The sequence below is a fragment of the Oncorhynchus mykiss genome, chromosome 27 (assembly GCF_057628025.1).
Source record: "Oncorhynchus mykiss isolate SJ-2025 chromosome 27, ASM5762802v1, whole genome shotgun sequence".
NCBI lineage: Eukaryota > Metazoa > Chordata > Actinopteri > Salmoniformes > Salmonidae > Oncorhynchus > Oncorhynchus mykiss.
Genome location: NC_143048.1, coordinates 22,104,377 through 22,129,785, shown reverse-complemented (window position 1 = coordinate 22,129,785; position 25,409 = coordinate 22,104,377). Strand labels below are relative to the sequence as shown.

General features: G+C 44.2%; 1 protein-coding gene across 1 annotated transcript in view; it reads right to left on the bottom strand.

Annotated features, from left to right (window-relative positions):
- Nucleotides 1-1,311: 1,311 nt before the first annotated feature.
- Nucleotides 1,312-25,409, bottom strand: part of LOC110507756 (TNF receptor-associated factor 4) — a 43,678-nt gene continuing 19,580 nt past the window's right edge. Inside the window, exons 2-7 of the mRNA XM_021587969.3 lie at nucleotides 12,250-12,301; nucleotides 8,976-9,080; nucleotides 8,565-8,726; nucleotides 5,572-5,733; nucleotides 4,721-4,876; nucleotides 1,312-3,937 (exon numbers count right to left, since the gene is read on the bottom strand). Coding sequence (XP_021443644.1) covers nucleotides 3,305-3,937; nucleotides 4,721-4,876; nucleotides 5,572-5,733; nucleotides 8,565-8,726; nucleotides 8,976-9,080; nucleotides 12,250-12,301 — 1,270 coding nt within the window. The 3' untranslated portion in view covers nucleotides 1,312-3,304. The remainder of the gene's footprint in view (nucleotides 3,938-4,720; nucleotides 4,877-5,571; nucleotides 5,734-8,564; nucleotides 8,727-8,975; nucleotides 9,081-12,249; nucleotides 12,302-25,409) is intronic.

The following is a 25,409-nucleotide window of genomic DNA, read 5'->3' as shown; positions in this document are numbered from 1 at the left end:
GGCTCATTTACCAGGCGAAAAGTCACATGAGAGAGAGAAGCCAAAGGACAGTACTGTATAGTACATTGAGCAGTGGCTCCATAACACGTGACTACTCTGCTCCTCTACTGTCGACATGTAATTATCCTTTTCTATTTGAGTGCTGCTGCACAGCCCCAGAGCAGCACGAGCTAGGCTGTTGTTTGAACCCCCAGCGCCAGGAAATGTTGAGGCTGTCAGTATGGCGTTTGGTTATTATGCTTAACTTTGTATAAGGCAGCTCAAAATGAAGCCATTCTCTCTGTGGAAAGCCATTAGTCTGGGGACAGACGGGGGGGATTGTCCTACCCAGAGAACCCCTTGTGGTGAAATTCATACCACTGAAAACATTGCCCACAGCAGGGAAACCTATTTTGTCATGGGAACAATTTTCCCATAATGATAAATAAGTAGCCATTTAAAGAGAAATGTAAATTGGACTATGACCAAATATCCTGGAGAATTGACAGTGGAGTGTATGTGCCATTACACATCACCCTTTGTGTAACTTCATAAGTTTTACTTTTGAGAAAAGAGTTCCCCAAACTATTCCAAAACAAGTGAAGAAAGAGTTTCCTTCCTGAGGGATATTTGAGTTAACGGAGGTAAAAGCTAATTTTCCCCTTCCCTAAACTCCACATTCAACATCATTCAAGCTGAGAGCTACAGCAAACTCCTGGCATCACATCAAAGCAGGGAAAGCGTCTGCCTCGCTTCCTCTCTCTCTGCCCCCTTTCCTCCGTTCCCTCCATCTCTGGATGTGTTGGACCAGAGAGGGAGGAAGGGAGGGGGGGAAGCGACCAGGAGGAGGGCTTTGTGTTGTAATCAGATGGGGCCTGCTCCTTAGACAACACTACTGTGATAATTCAATTCAGACTAGATGCCATGAGTGGGTGCTCAGTATGGGACTAACTAAAACAAGTGAAACACGGTGGGACAAGAGATTTTATTGATACACTTGAAGTGCTGAAAAAGGCAGGAATTTCAGACAGAAATTGCACCTTTTCATCAAGGAAGCAAGAGTTAAGGTAACATTTGCTGTAGTTTAAGACAAGTTGTCAGCCTACGAGACAGCTGAGCCAAGCACTGTATCTAGCGTGGTTTACTGTATTACAAGAGGAGCAGAATCATCAATGTGATCAGTAAAACATTTTCTGGTGGAGAAGGGTTCAGCTGAGAGGCCAAACTGCCTGACAATATTCATGTGGATGAAAGCTGAGAAGTCAGTAGGTGATGCAAACACTCAGACATACTGTACAACGACATAAAGAGTAAATTAGCAGCATAGTGAAGCAAGATGTAAGAGGGTATTTTATTTTAAAAGAGAAATTGAGAAGCACTCAACATATTAAAACATCTTTGCCATCTAGTCAATCAAGCTTAAGTGATGCTCTTTAAAATAATACATTTTAAAGACAAAGTAATACAGACAGAATATGAGATTCAAACCAAACAAAACAATTATTTAGATTCAGAAGAGATTCAACTTTTTAAAAAGTGTCCATAAAATTCCTAAGCTCAACCCCGACTCGCCAACAAAAAGTTGTATAAAACATTTAAGTACTTCGCAAAATACATAACCTTACAAAATGTTCTTTTTTTTAGTTCTTTAAAATCACTGTAAAATATTGGCTGGTATTATAGCAAGAAACCAGGAATTTTAATGTAGAAAAAAAATGACAGAATGGGCTTCTGCATTTTTTACATCAGTATTATTCACATTATGTCATGAATGTTTGATCAAGTTCTCCACTGCGGGTGTTACTGGTCTGATGGAGCCTCTGACTGGTGTATTGCACATGGCTGCTCCTCTTCAACCTCTCCTCGTGACCAGCTTATGTGCTGAGATGAAGATGCACACTGGTGGCCATGGTAACCAGCAGCGCCACACCATTGAGATGCAGTCTGTCCTGAGGCACCCACACGTCATTCTCAGGTGGGAACCAAGGCATAAACCATATTTTAAACAGCCCCCATTCCCGCCTGGGCTGACGTAAAAACAATGCACTTTAGTTCACAGACCTCCGTTAAGCTAATTCACTCCAATGTCTTTCGGTCTATGACATATTATCAACAAATGTTGCTCACATTTTGCAAATATGAAAAGAATTTGGTTCCATTTAACAGGTCCTCCACTGCAAAAAAGCCCTCAGTATCGGGGGAGAAGATTTCAAGAATACAGGTTACAGTACAAAAATGTGGTCCACGTTGAATATCATTGAAACATACATGTTTTTCTGTTGATGTCTTCGAGCTCATCTCTCCCCTACCTACGTGCCTACCTGCCTACCAACTAAGACCCAGCCCTCATGGCTTTCCCTTCACACTTAAGTACACATGTACCATATTGCCTCTTGACAAGACTGAGTGGATTCGATTCAGTTCTACACATTCAAAGACCGTCATACATTAATTAGCACCTTTGACCAACAACGCACAGGAACCCATCTACTGTATCTATCCTCTCAGGACCCCACAGGAGATGTCTTTCAGAGGCCTATAAATCTGCCTGTGACAAATGATTGTTGTTTTTTGTCTAAAGATCATGATCCTCTCATTTATAAGCAATGGCCAAATGACCAACTGTAGACAGCGAGTGATGGAACAATGACAAGAAGAAACAAACTTAATTCACAGCTGTAATATTGTTTGCTGACAATAAGCTTAACAGCAATCTCAAATTCGCTAACCAAGAGCTTTGCATTTGTTAAGGGATCAGTGGGAGATACTGTTAGAGCATGTAAACAGAATGCAGTTGGGTTTGAGAGTGTGATGAGCTCCTTCCAATAGCCTGAGGTTTGCTCTATTCTATAGACCGCTCGTGACCAGAAACGATGGTTCAAACCAGAGCTGAAAACACTAGGCTTAAGGACGCCTTCCACCTCCAGAACATCGCTCTATCCCTTAATATTTACCTGTGCTGCAGAAAAACAACAAAATACAACTTAAAATAAACTCTAGGCACTGTTGATTTCCAAGGCTTTCTGTTGCAGATAGAGAAGAACATTTTTAGAAAACAAACACTTAAAAATAAGAATCAGAAAGTGATGGTTTCTGCATACCAAACACTTAGAATTCTCCTCCATTTAAATATAGTGGGGTCCTCCAACACAACCCAACAGACTAGCAGCTCTAAGTCCTGCAGTGGAGTGGCTGTATGGATTTGGACAGTTATTCAGTGTCTAAAGGATAAGTGTGGTGAAGTTCTCAAGGTAAGTGTCATATCAGTCTCAAGCCTGTCTTTCACCCTCCTTTCCCTTCCGATAAACCGAAAACCAGCTCTCCCTCAGGCCATAATTTTCTGGGGGATCTCTATGGAAGCCTTGAGGAAGATGGAGTTGTCTCTGACATAGTTCCTCTTCTTGATCTCTTCGTGGGAGATGAACTTGGGGTAGCCAAAGCCCAGGGTGCTCTCGTCCAGCGAGTTGCGGGTGCTGCACGGCTTCTGGAAGTTCTTCCAGTTGGGGTCAGGATTGAAGGTCTCTGTAATGTGTTGGGGCTTGGACAGCGACGGGTCGCTCTGGTCCATGATGGAGAAGGTCACCTTGTAGGAGAAGGGCCACTCAAGCAGGTTGTCGTACTCCCCTGGCAGTACCCGGATGTAGATGGACAGGTGCGAGCCCTCCCCACTGCCATTACCATTGAGAAACGCAGACACCTGCAACTTGTAGCCATAGCGATGGGTATAGAAGGGCGGGCTGAAGAACTCATGGTTGTTCCGGAGCTTGGCCTCCTGGAGTTTCCGGGAGTAGTCGCTGAGCTTCCAGATGAGCACTCCATCGTTGCTGACTGACAGCTCCTCCATCTCCCTCCGCAGCTCCAGGATCTCCTGCCGCTGGCGCCCCACCAGGCTGCACATCATGGTCAGGTGGGACTTGGTCGTGTCCTCCAGGTGACGACCGATCGCTAGTTTTGGGCACTGCAAGGAGAGAGGAGAGACTGGTTAGGGAGAGGTCACTGTGTGTAGCAAGGAGGGTGAAACTCTGTATAGTACAAACTCTGTATAGAAATGTGTTGTGTTTAATAATGTGGTACAGTATGCACATCACACTAAATTGTTTTGTCTGTCTGCTGATCAGCTGCTCTTTTGGGAGCCCTGCCATACACATTTGTGTTTGGTGTACTGAACATCTGCACTCTTGGTTGTACTCTCTCGCCTGATGCCTTCGTGGTCAGGGAGAGAGTCATTTATGCATTTGTCAGACCATGTGCATTGCTTTGCACTGAGCTTTCCAAACTTGCTCCCATTTCAAACTGAAGGACAGAAGCTGACAACACAAAGCATGAAGCCTGTTTTCTCTGACTCTGGGAGCTCTCCACATTTTCTCAGATTGACGTCAGTTTCAAAAATAGACCTAAATACGCTGTCAGAGCGGAGGAGAAGTGTGACTCTCATTAAAATAGAGCCTAGAGGCACAGACGGGCAGACAGTGATGTATGTTGGAGACAATCATAGCTTTGGACATAAGTTACTGGGTTTCAACTCCACTGGACCATGAAGCATAATAATCCAAATATCATTTTGGAAACATGCACAAAAAACAACCAGAGAGTGGAAAAATGATCAAACCTGACGTCAATAAAGCAGTGGGCAGTAATGAAAAATCTAACTACACCTCTTGCAAGAAGCTAGAATCAAAGTTATTCTCAATGAGGGTCTGAAATAATAAAAAGCAGCTAGATCGCAGCAGGTCAGCCTTACCCTGTGTTTGCAGCCAGCATCTTTGAAGGGGCAGAGGATGAGGGCACTGCCACAGTTCTCCTTCACGTGATTGGCCAAGTCCTCCCGGGCAATGTTGGGGGTCCCACACTGGTTTGGGCATGCAACTGGAAACCGAGGGCAGTGGTACTGATGGTTCTGTAGGGCAGAAAAAAAAGATACATTTATTATTTAATTTATTACATTATGTACTTTACACAGCAGAATCACTGTGAGTGATTAAAAAATGTTGTGTATCATATTGAACAAATGACTGTCTATTAAAATGTATGAATGGGATAAACAAGTTGATTATGGAGCTGATGTCTGCATCATAAAGCATGTGCTCTGAGAGGGAGACATGATGAATAAACTGTGGGTATGAGAGAAGAGGAGAGTGGGAGAGGTTGGCCGGCCACTGGGCCTGAGGACAGGATGTGTGCAGAGACAGGTGCTGCCGGGGGTGGACGCAGCCAGCACAAACTACGGCTGGCACAGAGAAGTGAGCACCATGGAAGCCAGTGTTCATGGGCCCAGTGCCATCCTGCTCTACAGAGACTGAGAACCCTCCTTCATCCACGACAGACTGCACTGTTCTTTAATCACACACAGTCAAATAGGGGAAGGACTCATAACAACCCTCCAGAATAAACCTTCAAAACACTTAATTCTCACAGGTCTGAGTTTAGACCTAAATTGGTGCCCAGCCTTCCAATACAAATACTACATTGATGGGAAAGAAAATGTACCCATTAATCACGTGATGACAAATGTGATTGTAAAACAAGACACGCAGGAGGAGAAGTCCTAGAGCTTGTTCGGTCAGAGGAGGTGTGTTGGTGTTGTTGACTAACCTGGATGGTGTCGAAGACAAACTCCTTGCCACAGTACTTGCAGGGCTGCGTGCGTTTGGGACACTCAGCCAGACTGTGCTGGGACAGGAGCCGACGCATCATCCGCGCACCACACTTATTCTCACAGTACACACTCTCCTGGGGACAAATACCCTGGTGGTTCTGGGAGAAAAGACAGGACATTCAAACAGGTCACAACACAGCAGTGACATCATAACCTGCAAAAATACCAGCAAAACTACCAAGCTTTCAGCGCAGTTCATCATAATTGTGACTCTTTTCAAAAAGCTAGGTGTATGTCACACGTCCCTACTTCACAGGAGAGGCATTTTAATGTATTTTGAAACATTCTTATGAAAATGTGTTTTATTGGCAGAAATGCCTTCTGGAACATGTGAACTTTCATGTGCCTTAATAACAAACTTGTATGCCATCTGTAAATAACGAATAAAATTGTTAAATAACGAGCCTAATTGGTTTAGCCACAGAAAAAGTCATGAACCTACCGGCTAGCCATGATTAGCTGAGATAATGGATGGTCTGGACATGCCGAGAGATTAGTTTGTATTGGTCTGCCATGTAGCATGCTTCTGTCTATAACATGAGCTGCTCAGTGTGTGCAGATAATCCTTGCTACTGTGGATTTTTTTTAAGATATCATGGAGAACTGCAAAAGTGTTGCTACTGCTCTCAACATTGCTTCCCTGAATTTAACAGGAGCTATCGACAAAGATCAGTGGGAAGAAGTTGTGACGGACTACTTTCTGGAGGACGATCATGCCATGCTGAATCTCTCTGACGATGAGGAAATCCCTGATTTAGTTAACAACATTTTTCATTAAACCAGACATTACAGAGTCTTCTGATGACAGTGATGGAGAAGAAACGGTGATCAACAGTGTTGTTGTCACGAAAGAAATTGACCAAGTTTTGAAATCAGTGGAATGCACGATGGAAGCAGAGTACTGTATGATTGCAAGCTAGCTAACATTGAACCTAGTTGGTTAGCTTTAGCTACCTGCAGATTCATATATGGTGGCCATCTATGAGTGGGGCTAAGGCTTAAGAGGGTGTGAACGATGCTGAATGGGTGTAGACAAAAAAGAGCTCTCCAGTAGGTGTACCAAGACATTCAAGGGCCATTTTCTAAAAAAGTGGTGTTACAAGTTTATCAACTTTCAAAGCAGAATTACTTTCCCATTGTTCCTCAACTGCAGTGTATGATATACCATTTACTAGTTCGCAGTGTCTACTTTTATACAATGTAAAAAACACAATTTCAAATTTTGCTACATAAGACCGAATCGAGGTGGTGGGTCACAAATGGTCAGATAAAAAAATGTAATTGGTATGCATCAAATGTATGATCCCATTGCCACTGAAAATGAACAAATAATTATCCTATAAAAAGCTTGAGCCATGGTGGAAAGGCCACATTGGGCCTGAATAAAACAGAAAGGCCACATTGGGCCTGAATAAAACAGAAAGGCCACATTGGGCCTGTATAAAACAGAAAGGCCGCATTGGGCCTGTATAAAACAGAAAGGCTACATTGGGCCTGTATAAACCAGAAAGGCCGCATTGGGCCTGAATAAAACAGAAAGGCCACATTGGGCCTGTATAAAACAGAAAGGCCACATTGGGCCTGTATAAACAGAAAGGCCACATTGGGCCTGTATAAACAGAAAGGCCACATTGGGCCTGTATAAACCAGAAAGGCCACATTGGGCCTGTATAAACCAGAAAGGCCACATTGGGCCTGTATAAACCAGAAAGGCCACATTGGGCCTGAATAAAACAGAAAGGCCACATTGGGCCTGAATAAAACAGAAAGGCCACATTGGGCCTGTATAAAACAGAAAGGCCACATTGGGCCTGAATAAAACAGAAAGGCCACATTGGGCCTGAATAAAACAGAAAGGCCACATTGGGCCTGAATAAAACAGAAAGGCCACATTGGGCCTGTATAAAACAGAAAGGCCACATTGGGCCTGTATAAACAGAAAGGCCACATTGGGCCTGTATAAACCAGAAAGGCCACATTGGGCCTGTATAAAACAGAAAGGCCACATTGGGCCTGAATAAAACAGAAAGGCCACATTGGGCCTGTATAAACCAGAAAGGCCACATTGGGCCTGTATAAACCAGAAAGGCCACATTGGGCCTGTATAAACCAGAAAGGCCACATTGGGCCTGAATAAAACAGAAAGGCCACATTGGGCCTGAATAAAACAGAAAGGCCACATTGGGCCTGTATAAAACAGAAAGGCCACATTGGGCCTGAATAAAACAGAAAGGCCACATTGGGCCTGTATAAACCAGAAAGGCCACATTGGGCCTGTATAAACAGAAAGGCCACATTGGGCCTGTATAAACCAGAAAGGCCATATTGGGCCTGTATAAACCAGAAAGGCCACATTGGGCCTGTATAAACCAGAAAGGCCACATTGGGCCTGTATAAAACAGAAAGGCCACATTGGGCCTGAATAAAACAGAAAGGCCACATTGGGCCTGAATAAAACAGAAAGGCCACATTGGGCCTGAATAAAACAGAAAGGCCACATTGGGCCTGTATAAAACAGAAAGGCCACATTGGGCCTGTATAAACCAGAAAGGCTACATTGGGCCTGTATAAAACAGAAAGGCTACATTGGGCCTGTATAAACAAAGGAGGGTCAGCCTGTAAACAGTAACAGAGGTGTTAGTTAGAGGGAGGAAGGCTAACTTTAACCGTGAGACACTACTTCTCATGGACTGAGAGAAAAGCACACAGTATGAAATGTGCACAGTTCTACCTCGCTCCCCTCACGCCAACACACATTCTTTCTGAATACACTGCCACCTTTGAAAGCGAGAGTAATTTACATAATGGGCATTCTGGGGTAGACAATACAAAGATTTCTATTCACCAGGTTGTTTACTTGTAAGTGCTACCCTGTAAAAATATACAAACAAAATTAAAAAGTAGGTCTCTGTTTATTGTTGTTGTTTACCTCATAGGCCTCCCCGGTGAACTCGTTGCCGCAGAACTCGCACTTGACCTTGCGCTTGGGGCAGTCGTGCTGCAGGTGGTCGGGCAGGTCACGGCGCGTCAGCTTGATGGAGCAGCGGTTGGGGCAGGGGATCACATTGAAGGCACAGGTGGAAAAGTGGCCCTGAGGGTGACAGAGGGAGGGGGGAGAGAGGAATGTGTCAGCAGCCAGACACGCAGTATTTAGCATTTAGCCAGGCTTCAGCTAGCAGATAACACAACACGACACACTGGAGGCAGGAGACACAGGGCTCTGGTCACAAAGGAGGTGGCTTAGACAGGAGGAGCAAGGGAGAGGATGAGATACTGTAGAGAGATAGAAAGGTAAAACAAAGAAAAAAAAGATAAGAAAGCCAGGCAGGCAGCTACTGACCTGGAGCTGCATCATCTGTCCGGTCCAGCGACAGCCCTCCTCACTGTGGATGCAGCGGATGGGTAGAGCCAGGATCTGCTGCTCTAGCTCTGGGTCAGGGTAGATCTGTAGCCATGACACAACCATGAGGACATGATCAGCACTGCATCACACTGGGATAGATACGTCTTGTCCAGCCCATCTCCTGTTTCTGTAGCATGAGGCAGGTTGATGTACAAGTACACCCCCTGGACAGGAAGCTAGTCTGTCGCTGGGCCCCAATACATCTCCTTAATGCTGATTATGCTATGGGGACAGAGTGGGGGTATAGTGGCCACACCAATGGCAACACCCAAACTAATATAGTGTGTGACCGAGTTAGACAAAGGGTGTTTGCAGCAGTCTAGTAATGATTATCATGTTGATGCCCAACTAAGTGTATTACTAATACAATGAAGCCTTGACAAAGAGGGTCTGAGTGACCAGCAGCCAAACAACAGAGTTCAAAGTACTAGTCATGTGACATGAATGACGAATGAATCAGTCCCACAGGAATATTAGGAATAACAATGAAACTTCTGTGAACACAAGAATATATACGGCAATGTTTATGGAATTAGTTCATGAAATGTTGAAAACATCAGAGAGAGAATTAGAGTGAGGGAGAAAACCCCATAGTCACTGATCAAGAAGGATGAGGTCCTTCTCTATCCAATCAAGCCAAATCCACTCCCTACAGGACAGTATCCTATGGATTTACAGATTTAGGCCACACACACAACCCATGTGAGGCCACACACAACCCATGTGAGGCCACACACAACCCATGTGAGGCAGCACTGCATGCATCTCCGTCCCTATGGTGCCCAGGCTGCCTTTGTCACATGAGGAGAAAAGGAACTTCCTCAAAATGTCAAAGCTGTCCCTAAAACAAATAACAGCTCAACTGTCGTCACACGCCGTCATACAAGAGGAAGTCTCTTTCTCTATAGGCTAGGAATCAAAACATTGAGATACTATGGTTTTACCATAGCCTAAATACTATTTATACATAAATAAGTACACTGTAAATGTCATGGTCTTGGTACCCTATTAGAACGGTAAAAGTCAGAATTGTAAAAGGTAAATTAAAAAGGGTCCAGTGAATAATGCATTCGAACCAAAAGTAGATCTGAGGTAAAACTTTTCCCTCTCCTGACTTGGCAGCCTTTATTGGTCCATTAACTTACATGAACTGTTATGTCATCGCAAATAAAAGCTGTGTGCTACAGTAGTTTAACTAGTGAGGATGATTTATATATTACATTAACCATGCTGTAATGAACACTGCCTTCAAATCCCCAAAATACATAGCAGAGAAGAGTCTTGCCATCTGAAAGGAGCACAGTACTATGGCAGATCATTGGTGTGTGTGTTGGTGTGTGAGCAGCCTGTGATGTGTGTGTTGTGTTTCAGGTTGGGTACTATGACAGCAACAAATAAAGAATAGGCTATCTGTGCAAATGGACCAATAAAGCAACTATTGTGCTACAGAACAGCACTGTCTCTTACAATCTACTGCAGCATGTACCGCAGCATAATAATGCATGGTGAGTGATTGAAGCAGATAACCGCAATACTATTTCCTACTGGAAATCACATGCGCTGAGCCAAGATGACAAAGAAACCAAATCCTCTAAAGTAAACCTTAACGTTCCCTCATTGTTCCTGCCTGGGAGTCTGCGGGGGACTGCAATAAAGACCTTTTAATAACATAGGCCCTGGCGGATCAGGGAACTAAAGCTCTTTGGAGTGCTAACTTCGACTCTGTCTGTCTGCGTTTTGGAAGAGTCAGTCAGCTGCAGTCTCACAGCAGAACCCATCCCTTTACATTACTGACATTCTGCTTCCTCTCTGACAACAGGGACATATTTGAATGACATGTTGCACTGCCTGGGTGAAATGAGAGCATTATTAGAATTGAGCTGTGTTCAGGGGAGGGCAAGGACAGGGACATAGCGTAATGAGCTGTACCCAGGGAGCTGGACTGTGTCCCAAATGGCACCCTATTCCCTATATACTGCACTAGTTTTGATCAGGGCTCACAGGGTTCTGGTCAACAGAAGTGCACACTTTAGCATGCTAATGTTCTAGTATAGAGCATGATGGGCCTACTGTATGGGAAATTATTTTATTGATGGAAAAACTAGCCAGTGTATAGTAACTGAGATGATGAATTAGTGACCAATGGTATTTTTATTGCTTTGTTAAGTGTTAAGCTTGGGGTACGCTCATGCACAGAGCAGAATTAAGTCCTTATCCTTTCGCTGCACACTGTGGCACAATGGAGAAATCAAGTTTGTAAGAGAGTGATTCTTTCATTACGAATAAAGACTGCCAACCATCTTTCCCCCCAGTACAATCTGATTAAATGCTTAAAAGAAAAGATGGAGTAAGAAGCCAAAAGTTGAATTAAAGAGATTTAAATGTGGTATTCTTTCAGTGGAACCCGGATGAAGAGGTTTAGGAGAGCTACTATTTTAGTGATTTGAAGGTTTTTGCCTCCCTTTTCTAACAGATCAACCCAATACCCTGCTTTTCTCCAGCAATGCAATACTTAAAACATTTAAACACAACCTTTGACTTTGGCTGCTAGGCTGGAGAGTGTTATTACCACTCCCCAGCCGCTCTCCGGTTGTGTAATAATGTCTGCTCATTTGTTTTTCATGGGTACCGTATTAAACTCTAAAACGTTCATGTCAACCGTAGTGTGCGAGAGTTTTGTGCATTGAGAAATGGACCGCCATCAAACCTGACATTCCAAGGGGAATGAGTAGCCTGTGGTCCTTCATTAGCACAATTAGTGGGAATATACTAGGATGGCTAGCTAGCTGCCTGAGCCCTCTGTCTGTCTGTTGGTCTAAGGGTCTGGGGCAAGGGACATGGTGATTCACGGGTCCATGCTGTGTCTCAAATGGGACCCTATTCCCTATATAGTCCACTACGTTTGGTCTAAATAGTACACTATATAGGGAATATAGTACCATTTGGGTCCCTTCAGATTCACATTTAAAATAAGGCCTCATCTCAGCCTGACCAGGACATTCATAATTAGTGTGTTGTATGGGTAAGTTACTGGATAGCCCAGAGACATCAGAAAGTGAGGGTGAATTATGTTGATTGGGGCATGGTTGTAGGCTTAACTATGGTTGTAGGCTAAAGTATTGCTTAACTGGCACACAGATCATGTTCAAACTTGAATGGGTGGGACTGTCAGGGACATGTGAGAAAGTGGGTAAGAGGGTTTTAACCGTACCTTGGCATAGTCCAGGGGCAGCTGGTCCTCTGGGCACTTGAAGACCCCCTCACTGTAAGACACAAGAAGGAAGACATGTTAGTTGCCTTCAAAAGCATCACCACCACATCTCTGCTCTCACACACCCGTCCCAACCACACTGCACTGTACAATAAAGCCAGATGAGTTTCTGAGCCACTGGCTTTTATGTAGTTGCCCTTTCATCTTCCCTCCCTCTAGGGATTTATTTCCACAAATTCACAGTTTTATTACTGGACAGGAAAAGAGAACACATTAGAACCTGAACTGTCTATCCATAATACATTAAGGGCTTCTCTCGCTCGCTCGCCCCCACCCCCGCCCCTCTCTTTCTCTCTCTCATGTCAAAGGTGTTCATTTTTACCCCTATTTTTGAAGGCAGGGGGATGACAAACTGAGCGTGTGTGAAGCGGCTGAAGAGGGCGGTAAGCCTGGTCTTTATACCCTCCCTCAGTAAATATTGATTGCTGATTTGCCAGTGAGGCTGGTGGCTTGGCTGGGCGACTAGCTGCTGCCTCTCTTTGTTCCTCCCTTCCTCCCTCCCTCCAGCAGCAATAAAACCCAAAATAAGATCTCTGAGATCTCTGGGTTTATCACACAGGCAGCGCCACAAAAAAACTCATTCCCTGCCCTGATTTAGAGGCCTTTTATCAAGGGGCCAGATGAGCTGGGTGGCGGTGGCCCTCAGGTAACAACGCAGCACGTCCCCAGTCCTGATGTCACCATGAAATATTCACTCTGGTAAATAACGGAGATGACGTCACTGCAGTACTATAGGCAGTCAGCCAGGCAGTGGGCTCACTGCGTGCTGAGCCCATAGATCTACTGTACAGCAAAGCCAGTCAATTAGTGACACAAAGAGCAACTTTAAAAAGGTAATCAGTGGCTGATCCCCTGAGATGCATTAGGGATCGAACATACCAATAGCGTTTGCCTGCCGAGAGTACTCGCAAACTGACTGCAAACTGATTTTACATATAGAATCGCATGACAATGTCGCCAGTCAGATGTCAACAGCGCGCTGAACGATCGATAGACGAACGGGAAATCCACATTCGGTGCGATGTGTGCACCCTTTAAAAGAGATGTGTCGGTAGTGTAGTGGTGGGCTGCTTGGCTGCAGGCCCCCTGCTGAGCCATAGGGGTGGCTGGGTCAGGGTCAGGGGGATCAAGAGGGTCAGTCAGTCAGTGACATGAGATGAGGATGTACATCCCTTTCCTCGTGGCCCAGTGCACATACATGAGATCGCAATGTCATTATCATAGGCCGCAGCCAGACAGGCATCTTGTTGCAACAATGGCCATATTGATAGAGGTACTGTAACACAAATGGTGAAATGCTCCTTTGCTTTGCATACATTTTCATTGCCCACGGGTGTGAGAGAGACTAAAATAACCTCAGTGTTTTGGGTTAAAGCAACAAGGCCCTGAAGCTCCATCTGTCCTACTACCATGTACTAGGTAAACAACAGAAAGGCATCTTTTAATGAACAAACTTCTTCTGACCTCTCCATTCTCCAAAGTACATTAATAGATTAATGGGAAAACAAACAGCCCGAAGGGGGCAGGGAGGGCAGTGGTCTCTGCTCCCAGGGTCCTACAATGGGTTCTTCCCAAATTGCACCCTATCCCCTATGTAGTGCACTACTTTTGCACTATTTAGGGAATAGGTTGCCATTTGGGATGCACACAATGTGCCTATTGACCAGGGCCCTTGTTACCCTGTAGTCTAGTTGGCCTCAATGTCACCTGACAGAGCCTGAGGCCAATGGGAGTGGACCAGAGACCCAGGGCCATGTGATGTTGGGACACATGATCAATGATCACCCTGCACTTTGCCCTGGCTGGAATGCCTGGCATGTCTCTCCAGCTGCTGTGGAATCAGCTGCACACAGAACAACAGACCAGAGGGGTGACGGGGAGATAGAGGTGAGGGAGGTGAGTTTAATGCATTACGAGACAGCAGTAATTCCAGTCCATTAGGGTCACTCTGTCAGCAGGGAGCTGGAGAGCAATTAATAAACAACAATGCAGCTTTTAAAAAAACATTATTGATCCCCAGGGGAGAGAGCCCAGTCAGCAGAACATCTATGTACTGTGAAATAATTTACTCATCTCCGTCATTCGAGCCTCATCTATTTGATGTTGATGATAAGTTTTAGAGCCACAGGGCCGGACTGCATGACGCAGAGCTGTGGGCTACACCCCAAACAACACCCTACATACTGCACTATTTTTTTTTTACCAGGGCCCACAAAAGTAGTGCACTGTATAGGGAATAGGCGGCCATTTGGGACATGGGGATGTGTAGTGACTGTTTCCCCATATAGAGGAAGGAAATAAGAACAGAGAGAAAGGTGCTCCTTGCTGGACTAGACAGGGGAGATGTAAGCAGTGCAGGAAAGCAGGGTTTACAGCTAAAGACCTACCCAGGCGGCTCCTCTGCTCTACCTGACACAGAGGCAGACAGCCGAAAAGAGCATCGTCACAGGCTGTCAGGATGATTCCCTCCCTGCTTCGCAGAGAAAGACCTGCAGCCACACATTCATCTGCTTGGCCCGCTGTTCATAATGCTACCCGACTCTCCAGCCAGCTTGTTTGTGGAGCACACTGCCACTTTGTGAATGCACATTAGCAGAGAGAGGTGGGGGCATTGGAATAATAATAGCTTCTATACAAGTCTTCCCCTTCTCTTGACAAACCATTTCTATGACTACTTGAAGGCCTCCTTACAGTGGAGTAAGATTGCACTAATTACCGTTCAATGCCCTTGACTACTTCAATGCCCACCTCTAATCACTCAGCACTGTGCAGCTGTGAGAGGATGAACAATATTGTAACACTGAAAAAAGAGAAAAGTCCTTTGCATACATACAGTACAGCCTGGTCACCTGCAGGGTCCTTGCACCCTGTCCACTTGACTCACAAACCAACAACACTACTGATACCAACAGCTTCACTACAACTAGGACACAGTTTCATGGGAGAAAAATACGTGCCTACTAGGATACACAGGGCAGAGATAACAGTGCCTGATTTGTACAAGTCAATGATTATACAGGGTGAGAGGCTGATAAACAACAAACTAACCAATAATGACAAATACAACAATACCGGATAAACACTTATTTTCACTTAATATAATACATCAATAAAAATCAATTTAGCCTCAAATAAATAATGAAACATGTTCAATTTGGTTTAAATAATGCAAAAACAAAGTGTTGGAGAAGAAAGTAAAAGTGCAATATGTGTCATGTAAAAAGCTAACGTTTTAGTTCCTTGCTCAGAACATGAGAAGATATGAAAGCTGGTGGTTCCTTTTAACATGAGTCTTCAATATTCCCAGTTAAGAAGTTTTAGGTTGAGGTTATTATAGGAATTATAGGACTATTTCTCTCTATACCATTTGTATTTCATATACCTTTGACTAATGGATGTTCTTATAGGCACTTTAGTATTGCCAGTGTAACAGTATAGCTTCCGTCCCTCTCCTCGCACCTACCTGGGCTCGAACCAGGAACACATCGACAACAGCTATCCTTGAAGCCACAAAAACTGTGGCCCTATCAGAGCAAGGGGAACAACTACTCCAAGTCTCAGAGCGAGTGACGTCAACGATTGAAACGCTATTAGCGCGCACCCCGCTAACTAGCTAGCCATTTCACATCGGTTACACCAGCCTAATCTCGGGAGTTGATAGGCTTGAAGTCAAAAACAGCACAATGCTTGAAGCATTGCGAAGAGCTGCTGGCAAACGCACAAAAGTGCTGTTTGAATGAATGCTTACGAGTATGCTGCTGGGATTTGATGAGAAATTAACAGGCACCGCATCAATTATATGCAACGCAGGACACGCTAGATAAACTAGTAATGTCATCAACCATGTGTAGTTAACTAGTGATTATGTGAAGATTGATTGTTTTTTATAAGTTTAATGCTAGCTAGCAACTTATTTGGCTTCTTGCTGCCCTCGCTTAACAGGTAGTCAGCCTGCCACGCAGGCTCCTCGTGGAGTGCAATGTAAGGCAGGTGGTTAGAGCGTTGGACTAGTAACCGGAAGGTTGCAAAAACGAATCCCCGAGCTGACAAGGTAAAAATCTGTGATCTGGGAACTGTGAAGCAGCACAAATATAGGCACAGACACATGCATACAAACACACGTGATATAATACACACTTGTACACATGGATTTTGTGTTGTAGATATGTGGTAGTGAAGTAGGAGCCTGAGGGCACACACTTAGTGTTCTAATGCTTTTAGAATTGTATAACTGCCTTCATTTGGCTGGAACCCATGTAGAATGGGGATCCATAATAAAATACAAATAGCGTGTTTAATATAATCAGCACATTAAAATGTCAATGGGTTCCCATCCTTTCCCTGTCTCTCATATTGTGAGAGTAGCCTAGGCTCCACAGCTGTTGTGCTGCAGCACAGGGAGGCCAACATCAGATCCAGCAGGCCCCTGGACCAAAACAGCAGAAGGCCAGATGAGTATGCCCCACAGCTAATTACATGTTCAAAATCACCCCACTTATCTGGTTAGACAACAGCCTTCTCCCCAGCTCTAATTAGGGGCATTTCCCAATTCCCTTCCGTGAGTGAAAGTCCCCCCCCCCCCAGCATCACCCTAGTATTTCCCTGGACCATCCCCCACTCCCCAGACCCTAATTGCACCCCCTCTCTTGCCCTCAGAGCAGATTAAACAGCCATCCATTGAGCCCAGTGATAGTGATGAGGACTGAAGGTCACCCTCCATATGCCTCCTGATAGGCAGACGGCCACTGAGAAAAACAAGACAAAGCCCCCAGGTTTAGTTTGCCTGCAGAAGACTGCAAACGGCCTGTCAGGGACAGTACAGTACAGCCATCACACACAGAGAAAGAGGAGATGGCTCCTGATGGCTGCTACCTCACCGACTGAGGCCTAAGAATGACCCTGAAGCCTGATCTCTTGACTACCAGGGAGACCCCTGACCCTGTTTCCAATAATAGAGGGAATGGCTGTGGAGAGCTAAACAAACGCCTCTCAGAGGAGTTTGAGAGTTCTGGAAAGCAGGACGTCTACGACACATTAACACCCAAAAGAGAGTTTTACTATTACTGTGAGAGGTTGAATGCGACACAAAATGGTACATTATTAACTAAATAGTGCACTATGTTTGACCAGGACCCATAGGTCATTTGGGACTCAGAAGAGGTCTTTTCAAACTCAGAGATCTCATCAAGAAAATGGACTGGGTCGTCTGGCTAGTAACTGTATCAGGCTGGCTTGCTGGTCTTCTCTGGAAGCTTACTCTGAGGTTTTATGTTCATCTTCATGCCAAATCATTTTCTTTTCAAGTAAAGAAGTGGATTAACTATGCTACACAAACAAGATCTTAAATGCCACCAGTTCCCTTTATTCAGGCTTCGTGGCTTTCAGTCTCCCAGCTGATCCCAATTCCATGCTTCTGCTGCCAGAATGTTGGGAGAAAACAGGAACCTTGTTTCATCTCAGCAGGAGTTCCCTTAATCTCCCAAATCCAACAGTTTTTTGTATGTGTATATGAATGTGTGTGTATATGAATGTGTATGTGTGTGTTACAACTCACATCAAATTATCAGCCTGTAGTTTCCAACAGTAATGAGACTGTCATTATAACTGCCCTTTACAAGTCTGCCTGTTGACAGACTCGCCTCCTGTCCAGGAGGTGTACTTGTACATCGAGCTGCCTCACGCTACAGAAACACAACCCTAAAGGCCATTCTGTATTGGACAATATAATATATACACAATAAACCTATCCTATGCAATGCTGAAGGGGAGAACATTTTAACACTTGCCAGTTAAATGAAATGACCGGTCGTCAACTACATGTTCTGTTGTTTATACGATTCCCAGTAGTAGCATTTAGAGATAATTAAAGGACTCTCATGCAAAGATAAAGAGCCTCTAACACATTTGACTAAATATATTTTTATTTATAGAAGAGGCAAATGAGATTAGAGAAGTGATCCGAAGTACAGGCCATATCCACATGAGTGAAGAGGTTTGTAGGACAGTGGAGGGAGAGATGGAGGGAGAGTCATTAGGCAGTGACCGGGTGAAAGAATGCCCCCTAGCCAAAGAACAGTCAGAATGTGCTTCCCAAATGGCACCCTATTCCCTATAGTGCACGATTTTTGGCTAGCTATTCCCTATAGTGTCCTATTTTTGGCTAGAGGCCTATAAACCCTGGTCAAAATAAGTGCACGATATAGGGCAAAGTGTGCAATTTGTTTTGACGCAATCAGAGGGATCTCCTGGATGAGGAATGAGGTGGAGGACACGGGGTGAAACAGGTGTTTCTGTCTATGGAACCCGATACGATGGGAGGGTAATGTTCCCTACTCCAGCTAAATGCTGACTCAGTTTACAGCCTGGACAAAGGCAGGGTTTGCATCCCAAATGGCTGCCTATTCCCTACATAGGGAATACTACTTTTGACCTGGACCCATATGGGAATAGGGTGCCACTTGGGACACAGTGAGGCTTACATCAGCCTTCTTCTTTGTCCCTGGGAGGAGAAGGAACTAGCTCCACTTTCTCTATGCATGAATGACATCACCGGTTAACTCCTCACTACCTGACTGGTTCAGAGAATTCTGGAGTTTAGTCTACTGTAGCATGACGACTTGTGGGAAATTTCACACTTCTGAAAATGAATCAGAGATGAGTTAAAGAGTTCAACAGGATTATGTTGTGCAGAAACCCATGACCTTTGATAGGCCAATCATATCCTTAGGGTTTTTGGGATAAATCCAAACACAGTTGGCTACAGTACTTCACGTGCAGCAAGGAAGCATGTTTGAATCAACATGCTGTGAAGTTTATTTTAGTTTCATTTAGTTGAGTACATACATCTTGTTATGTTTGGACTTTTTTAATCAGGGTTTGATTGACTGATGCATAGAGGACATGCTTGTACAGCAAATGTAATTTGTAAAATCATATTTGACTCACATCATTGGTGTTTGCAATGTCCATGTCCAGTCAGTGACAGCTTAATGTGAACTGACCATGTCTGTATATCTGAAGGTCACAGACATCAGCAAGAGTTGATTCAGCCTTATAGGTATTAGGCCTAGTTCCTCAAGATCCAGTTTGGATCTACAATGTACGTTTTCTGTATCTACTCTAAAAACACTCTTAAGACTTTTCATGAGTCTTTCTACTGTTGTTCTTAGCAACAATAGCACAAATGATGCAAGTGGAGGAAAGCCGACTAGGCCTCATACTACAACGACAAATGTGTGGGTAGTTGTCTGGTAGCGTTTCCATGGCTCTCTTGCTCCTCCTGCTCTCTCTTCAACATACTGTATGTGTCCCAAATGACACCCTATTCCCAACTGGCACCCTTTTCCCTATATAGAGCCATACAGGCCCTGGTCAAAAGTATACCACTATATATGGGAAAGGGTGCCATTACAGACGCAGGTATTGATCATGGGACAGCTCTGTAGAAAGATGCCCAAAGATGGAAGTTGTTTAGATGCAGGGGACGGCACGATTTCACGCCACTTACGTAACGACATTCATTTTTCTTTGCAGTTCTCCAAACACTCAAACACATCTGTCAGCTAATTCACACAGTCCTGGCACGTTCAAAGGTTAGTGAAATATCAATTTGTTTTTCAAATGCCATCTTTGTTTAACAGCACTAACGCAGGCAGTTGTTCAAGGGTAATACTGTGTTAAAGTATATTTTCCAAGGGTTTTAGAATTGCAATAGTGTCAAAATGAAGCTTTTGGATCCTGCTGTGAATTGCATGCATGGCAGTAGCTCTTTTCCCAGAGTAGAGCTTAGGGGAACAAGCTAGCACGTCAAAACTGACAAAAAAAATGGGCAAAGCTATGTTCGCTGACATCCTTGTAAGAAAAGGAACAGACGGCTAGTTCTTTGACTTTTATGATATCAGACGTCTGTTCTGAGCCACAGGCAGTTCCCCGAGAATACATAATGGAATAGGATCTGCACACTGTTCAGGGGGGATTTGAGGTGGTTGATCGGTTTGAATCCAGGAGCGTCTGCTCTACACCGTTAGGATACACTGTGACTCATAGTGGCACAGCTCTGATGCAAGTCCACTGTGTTCCGGCGTAACAGAAAACACTGACTCCCAAAAGCATCCAGAGGGAGGGAGGGTGAGAGGGAAGCATCCAGCCACCTGCCAGGGCACAGATGAGAGGGGGAACTGAAGGAGGGATGGAAGGATGCAGCCACCTGCCAGGGCACAGATGAGAGGGGGAACGGAAGGAGGGAGGGTGAGAGGGAAGGATGCAGCCACCTGCCAGGGCACAGAGGAGAGGGGGAACGGAAGGAGGGAGGGTGAGAGGGAAGGATGCAGCCACCTGCCAGAGCACAGAGGAGAGGGGGAACGGAAGGAGGGAGGGAAGGATGCAGCCACCTCCCAGGGCACAGATGAGAGGGGGAACGGAAGGAGGGAGGGTGAGAGGGAAGGATGCAGCCACCTGCCAGGGCACAGAGGAGAGGGGGAACGGAAGGAGGGAGGGTGAGAGGGAAGGATGCAGCCACCTGCCAGGGCACAGAGGAGAGGGGGAACGGAAGGAGGGAGGGAAGGATGCAGCCACCTGCCAGGGCACAGAGGAGAGGGGGAACAGAAGGAGGGAGGGTGAGAGGGAAGGATCCAGCCACCTGCCAGGGCACAGAGGAGAGGGGGAACGGAAGGAGGGAGGGTGAGAGGGAAGGATGCAGCCACCTGCCAGAGCACAGAAGGAGAGGGGGAACGGAAGGATGGAGGGAAGGATGCAGCCACCTGCCAGGGCACAGAGGAGAGGGGGAACGGAAGGAGGGAGGGTGAGAGGGAAGGATCCAGCCACCTGCCAGGGCACAGATGAGAGGGGGAACAGAAGGAGGGAGGGTGAGAGGGAAGGATGCAGCCACCTGCCAGGGTACAAATGAGAGGGGGAACGGAAGGAGGGAGGGTGAGAGGGAAGGATGCAGCCACCTGCCAGGGCACAAATGAGAGGGGGAACGGAAGGAGGGAGGGTGAGAGGGAAGGATGCAGCCACCTGCCAGGGCACAAATGAGAGGGGGAACGGAAGGAGGGAGGGTGAGAGGGAAGGATGCAGCCACCTGCCAGGGTACAAATGAGAGGGGGAACGGAAGGAGGGAGGGTGAGAGGGAAGGATGCAGCCATCTGCAAATTGAGCTCAAGTCTCTGAGACACCATAATCCATGCTTAAGTGTGTGAGAGGAGGGGAGACTAAGTTTACACTCCCTCACAATCCCTGTTGCCATCTCATTCCATCAATGTGACTGTGCTATAGACATGGAGTCTTCATCAGGGGAACCAGGGCCTTAGAATCTTCACGTAGCCACAACTGCCAACCCAGCAGACCTCGCGATATGAAACCCTTTCTTGTCGACTTTGTATTTTTGTAATAGTCAATCGTTTGAAAATACTGTCAACTGATTTGTTTTATGGTTTCCTTGTTCTCGCTTGAACTGGCTAACCTTGACTGGGGATCTATAGCTCAGCTGGCAGGGTTATGTGCTTCATTGGGTTTGTAATGAATCCTCTTCCAATGGGAAGGACTGCATACAAGGGTGGATTTAACTTTACTGTTTAGCCTACATGTACATGGATGGTACTTGAATTAGATAAATACATTAGCAAATGTAATGTATTCATGGCTCTAAATAAAGGAGCGCCACATGAAATTTAGGAGCAACAGAAAAACATATATATATTTTTTTTTACATTGATTGAGATACAGGATATATTGGGCCTATATGAATTCTAGCTACTTTTGAAGCACATGTTGTGCCCAGGAAACTAATATGTAACACCGCAAACACAGTTTATTATAAAAGCTAAAATGTTGATACAAATACCTGTCATTGAAATTACAAAGTCATTTGTGGAATATTATATTTCTACATTGTGTAAAAGCACTATTTTCCTATTGAGATGCATTACATTGAAAATTGTACACCGTCTCTTTAAAAACGTCAGGTTTTTGATGATGACATGCAAGAGAACTGTCATTCATTTATTGCCATGATCAAAGATGATGGATATACTGACAAGATACATGTCTCTCCGCCCTAACAATGGGAGTCGTTGTCCACAAAGCGGCATGGCGGTCTGTCTAGCTCCTGCCTATCCTTTCTTTTGATTGGTGGATACATCTCATTATTGTAATCATTTTTTGAATATTCGATGAGGGTTTTTTGACGTGAACCACCTGTATTCAATGGAGAGATGCTATGCTACTAGCCTCATGCCATGAATATGCATAGCCATCTAATGCTGAGCGGTTAGTGCTTATTGAGGTCGGTTCAATTATTTAAAAAATAATCATGGTAACACAGAATAAAACAATGAATAAAAGTCCCATGATGGTAGTGACTGCCCATTACTGCTTTTCACTTAACATAACTTTAATAAAATATTTCAGTTGTGTATATTACATTTGTTTTATTTGATGACTTTATTATTTAATTCCAAATCATCATCTCTATAGAGCTGCTGCCTATGCTGTCAGACAAAATCTCTATTTTAGTAGTTCTTCAAAGTTTTATTTATTATTTTTTCACCTTTATTTAACCAGGTAGGTAAGTTGAGAACAAGTTCTCATTTACAATTGCGACCTGGCCAAGATAAAGCAAAGCAGTTCGACACAAACAACGACAGAGTTACACATGGAGTAAAACAAACAGAGTTAAAATAAGTCTATATACGATATGAGCAAATGAGGTGAGATAAGGGAGGTAAAGGCAAAAAAAAAGGCCATGGTGGCAAAGTAAATACAATATAGCAAGTAAAACACTGGAATGGTAAAGTAAATAAGGCATACTTTAATGACAGCTGAATTCCAACTATCAAATCACTTAGATCATGTATTTTCTGGTAGAGATACCACACAAACTAATAGCTGCTCACTATATCCCCTCATGAACTTGCATTGTTCTGTGTCTTCTGTAGTAGGCGTAAAAGAAAGAGACCTGATAAGTAGATGCGCAATGGATTATGGTCATTGTAGTTAATTACCACGTTCTATGAGATAAACTATGTAGAATATTGGCCTGTTGGAAACTACAACTCCCTACTACATTGCACAGTTCAGGCTGGATCTGACATATCTCTAGAGATGAGCTCACAGAAGAAAAAAAACGAAGGAAATGAAATTCTAATAATTGAACCGACGTCGGTCAACAAAAAATAACCGAAATTAAATCGCTCAGCACTACTATCTTGAGGCAACTCCGATATAAAGTGTTTTTTCTCTCAAAGATACCGGGATGTCACGTGTCCTACTTATATCAGTACACTCGTAACAACTTAAGCATTACGAAACTTCTATTAGATCAAATAAACCTCATCTAGCAAAACACTTGCTTGGTGGGCAAAACAATGAAGAAGAAAAACAGCACATGCTGGCGGGAGACAGATTTTTTGCCAAATCGGGCAACAACAAAAAAAATGACCTCTGGATCGTTCAGTCATCCCTGCGGAAAAAATGGATAGGGAAAGAATAGGGTTTTGGAATAAATGCCAAAATAAGGTCGGAGGTCAACACAGACTTAGGAGATATTATGTGTTCTATGAGATAATATCAGTCAGGTAACATGACCTTTATGAATTATGAAGCCTTTGTGTTTTATATGGTTTTTTTTATTACATCAATTCTTCAAAATAAGTGACATTAGCTGATGAAGATTATCTCATAGAACAAAACGTATAAGATCTCCCAAGCCTGTGTTTACCACAGACCTCATATTCAGCGTCTATCCAAAAACCATACAAAAACTCCAGTCATGTCCCCCATAGGCTTTGTCCAACGAACCATGGCGGAGTTAGTGCCAAAAAAAAAAAACACCATTACTATTTCTCTCTATTGATTTCCTGAAGAAGCAATCCCTTTTCCATTCCTTCTGAGGCCCCAAATGTTTGGATATAGTGGTAAAGTTATGAGATAGTTAGCCAGCCAATGAGGTAAAATGACTAAACAAAGTGTAAACAAATGGTTAATGCAAGTAGTTGTAGGATGACCCACGACATGGTTTATGAATGGAAAGTTTTGTCCCAGAGATCCGCTATAGCAGGGTTTCCCAAACTCGGTCCTGGGGCCATCTCCCTGGGTGCACATTTTAGTCACAGATAGAACAAGGAGACAGATATTTCTGGATGTATAAACGTGAAGCATCTGGTTGGCATGTCCTCTCACTACCAAATATGGTAGATGGAACGAGGTGGATTTTGGCAGACATTCTGCAAATTTTGTCATTGATTAAACATTTGATCTCTATACAGTTTTTGGTTCCCAAAACGAAAAATATGTTGTGAACAGAGTGGACTAAGTTTTGTAGACTTTACCCTTTGCAAAAGTTTGTTTTAAATCACGCTGTTTAGGAGTGCAATGGCGAATTTAGTTATTGCACACAACAGAGTAGGCATTTCCTAACGGAAATATGCAGATGTATACCAGAACGCGCCAATAGGATATTGCTAACGTGTGCTTGGCTCTTCCCACCTCCTTGCTTGTTCTGACCACTATGACTAATTTGTTCCAATTGGAAACAACAAGCTGTGGTCTATCTTGGTTTATCTTTGTTTAGTTTTTTGCCCTAGCACTACACACCTCATTCATAACCAACTCATCTGAATCAGCTATGTAAAAACATGCACCCAGGGGGTCCCCAGGAACGAGTTTGGGAAACTCTGCACTATAGGAAGATAAACATTGTGCCGGTAATATGGGTCAGATCTTTTGACATGGTTGGGTTAGAAGCATGCTGTTTTCTCTGTAGTAAGGGTGCAACCACGACGCTAACGAATCTGCACTCGTTTGTTTCTCTAGGGCACTCAAACAATGGTGCAGCGAAGCCTTGTCATTACAACAATTACTATCTGAGAAATTTTTTTCATAGTCTCACAGTTGTCCCAAAATAAAACTCCTGGTCGCACAGGAAAATATTTGGTTGGATATTTCGGCCAAATTGGTCAAACTTTAGAGCCCTGAATGCGTTCCCAGATCATTTTCCCAACCAAATTCTTCCCAGGATTATATTCTGCCTGCATGAAAGAGGTACAAAAATCAATTCAATTTCATTAACTCCTGCTGATCTGGGTCCAGGGTGGGGGTTGAGA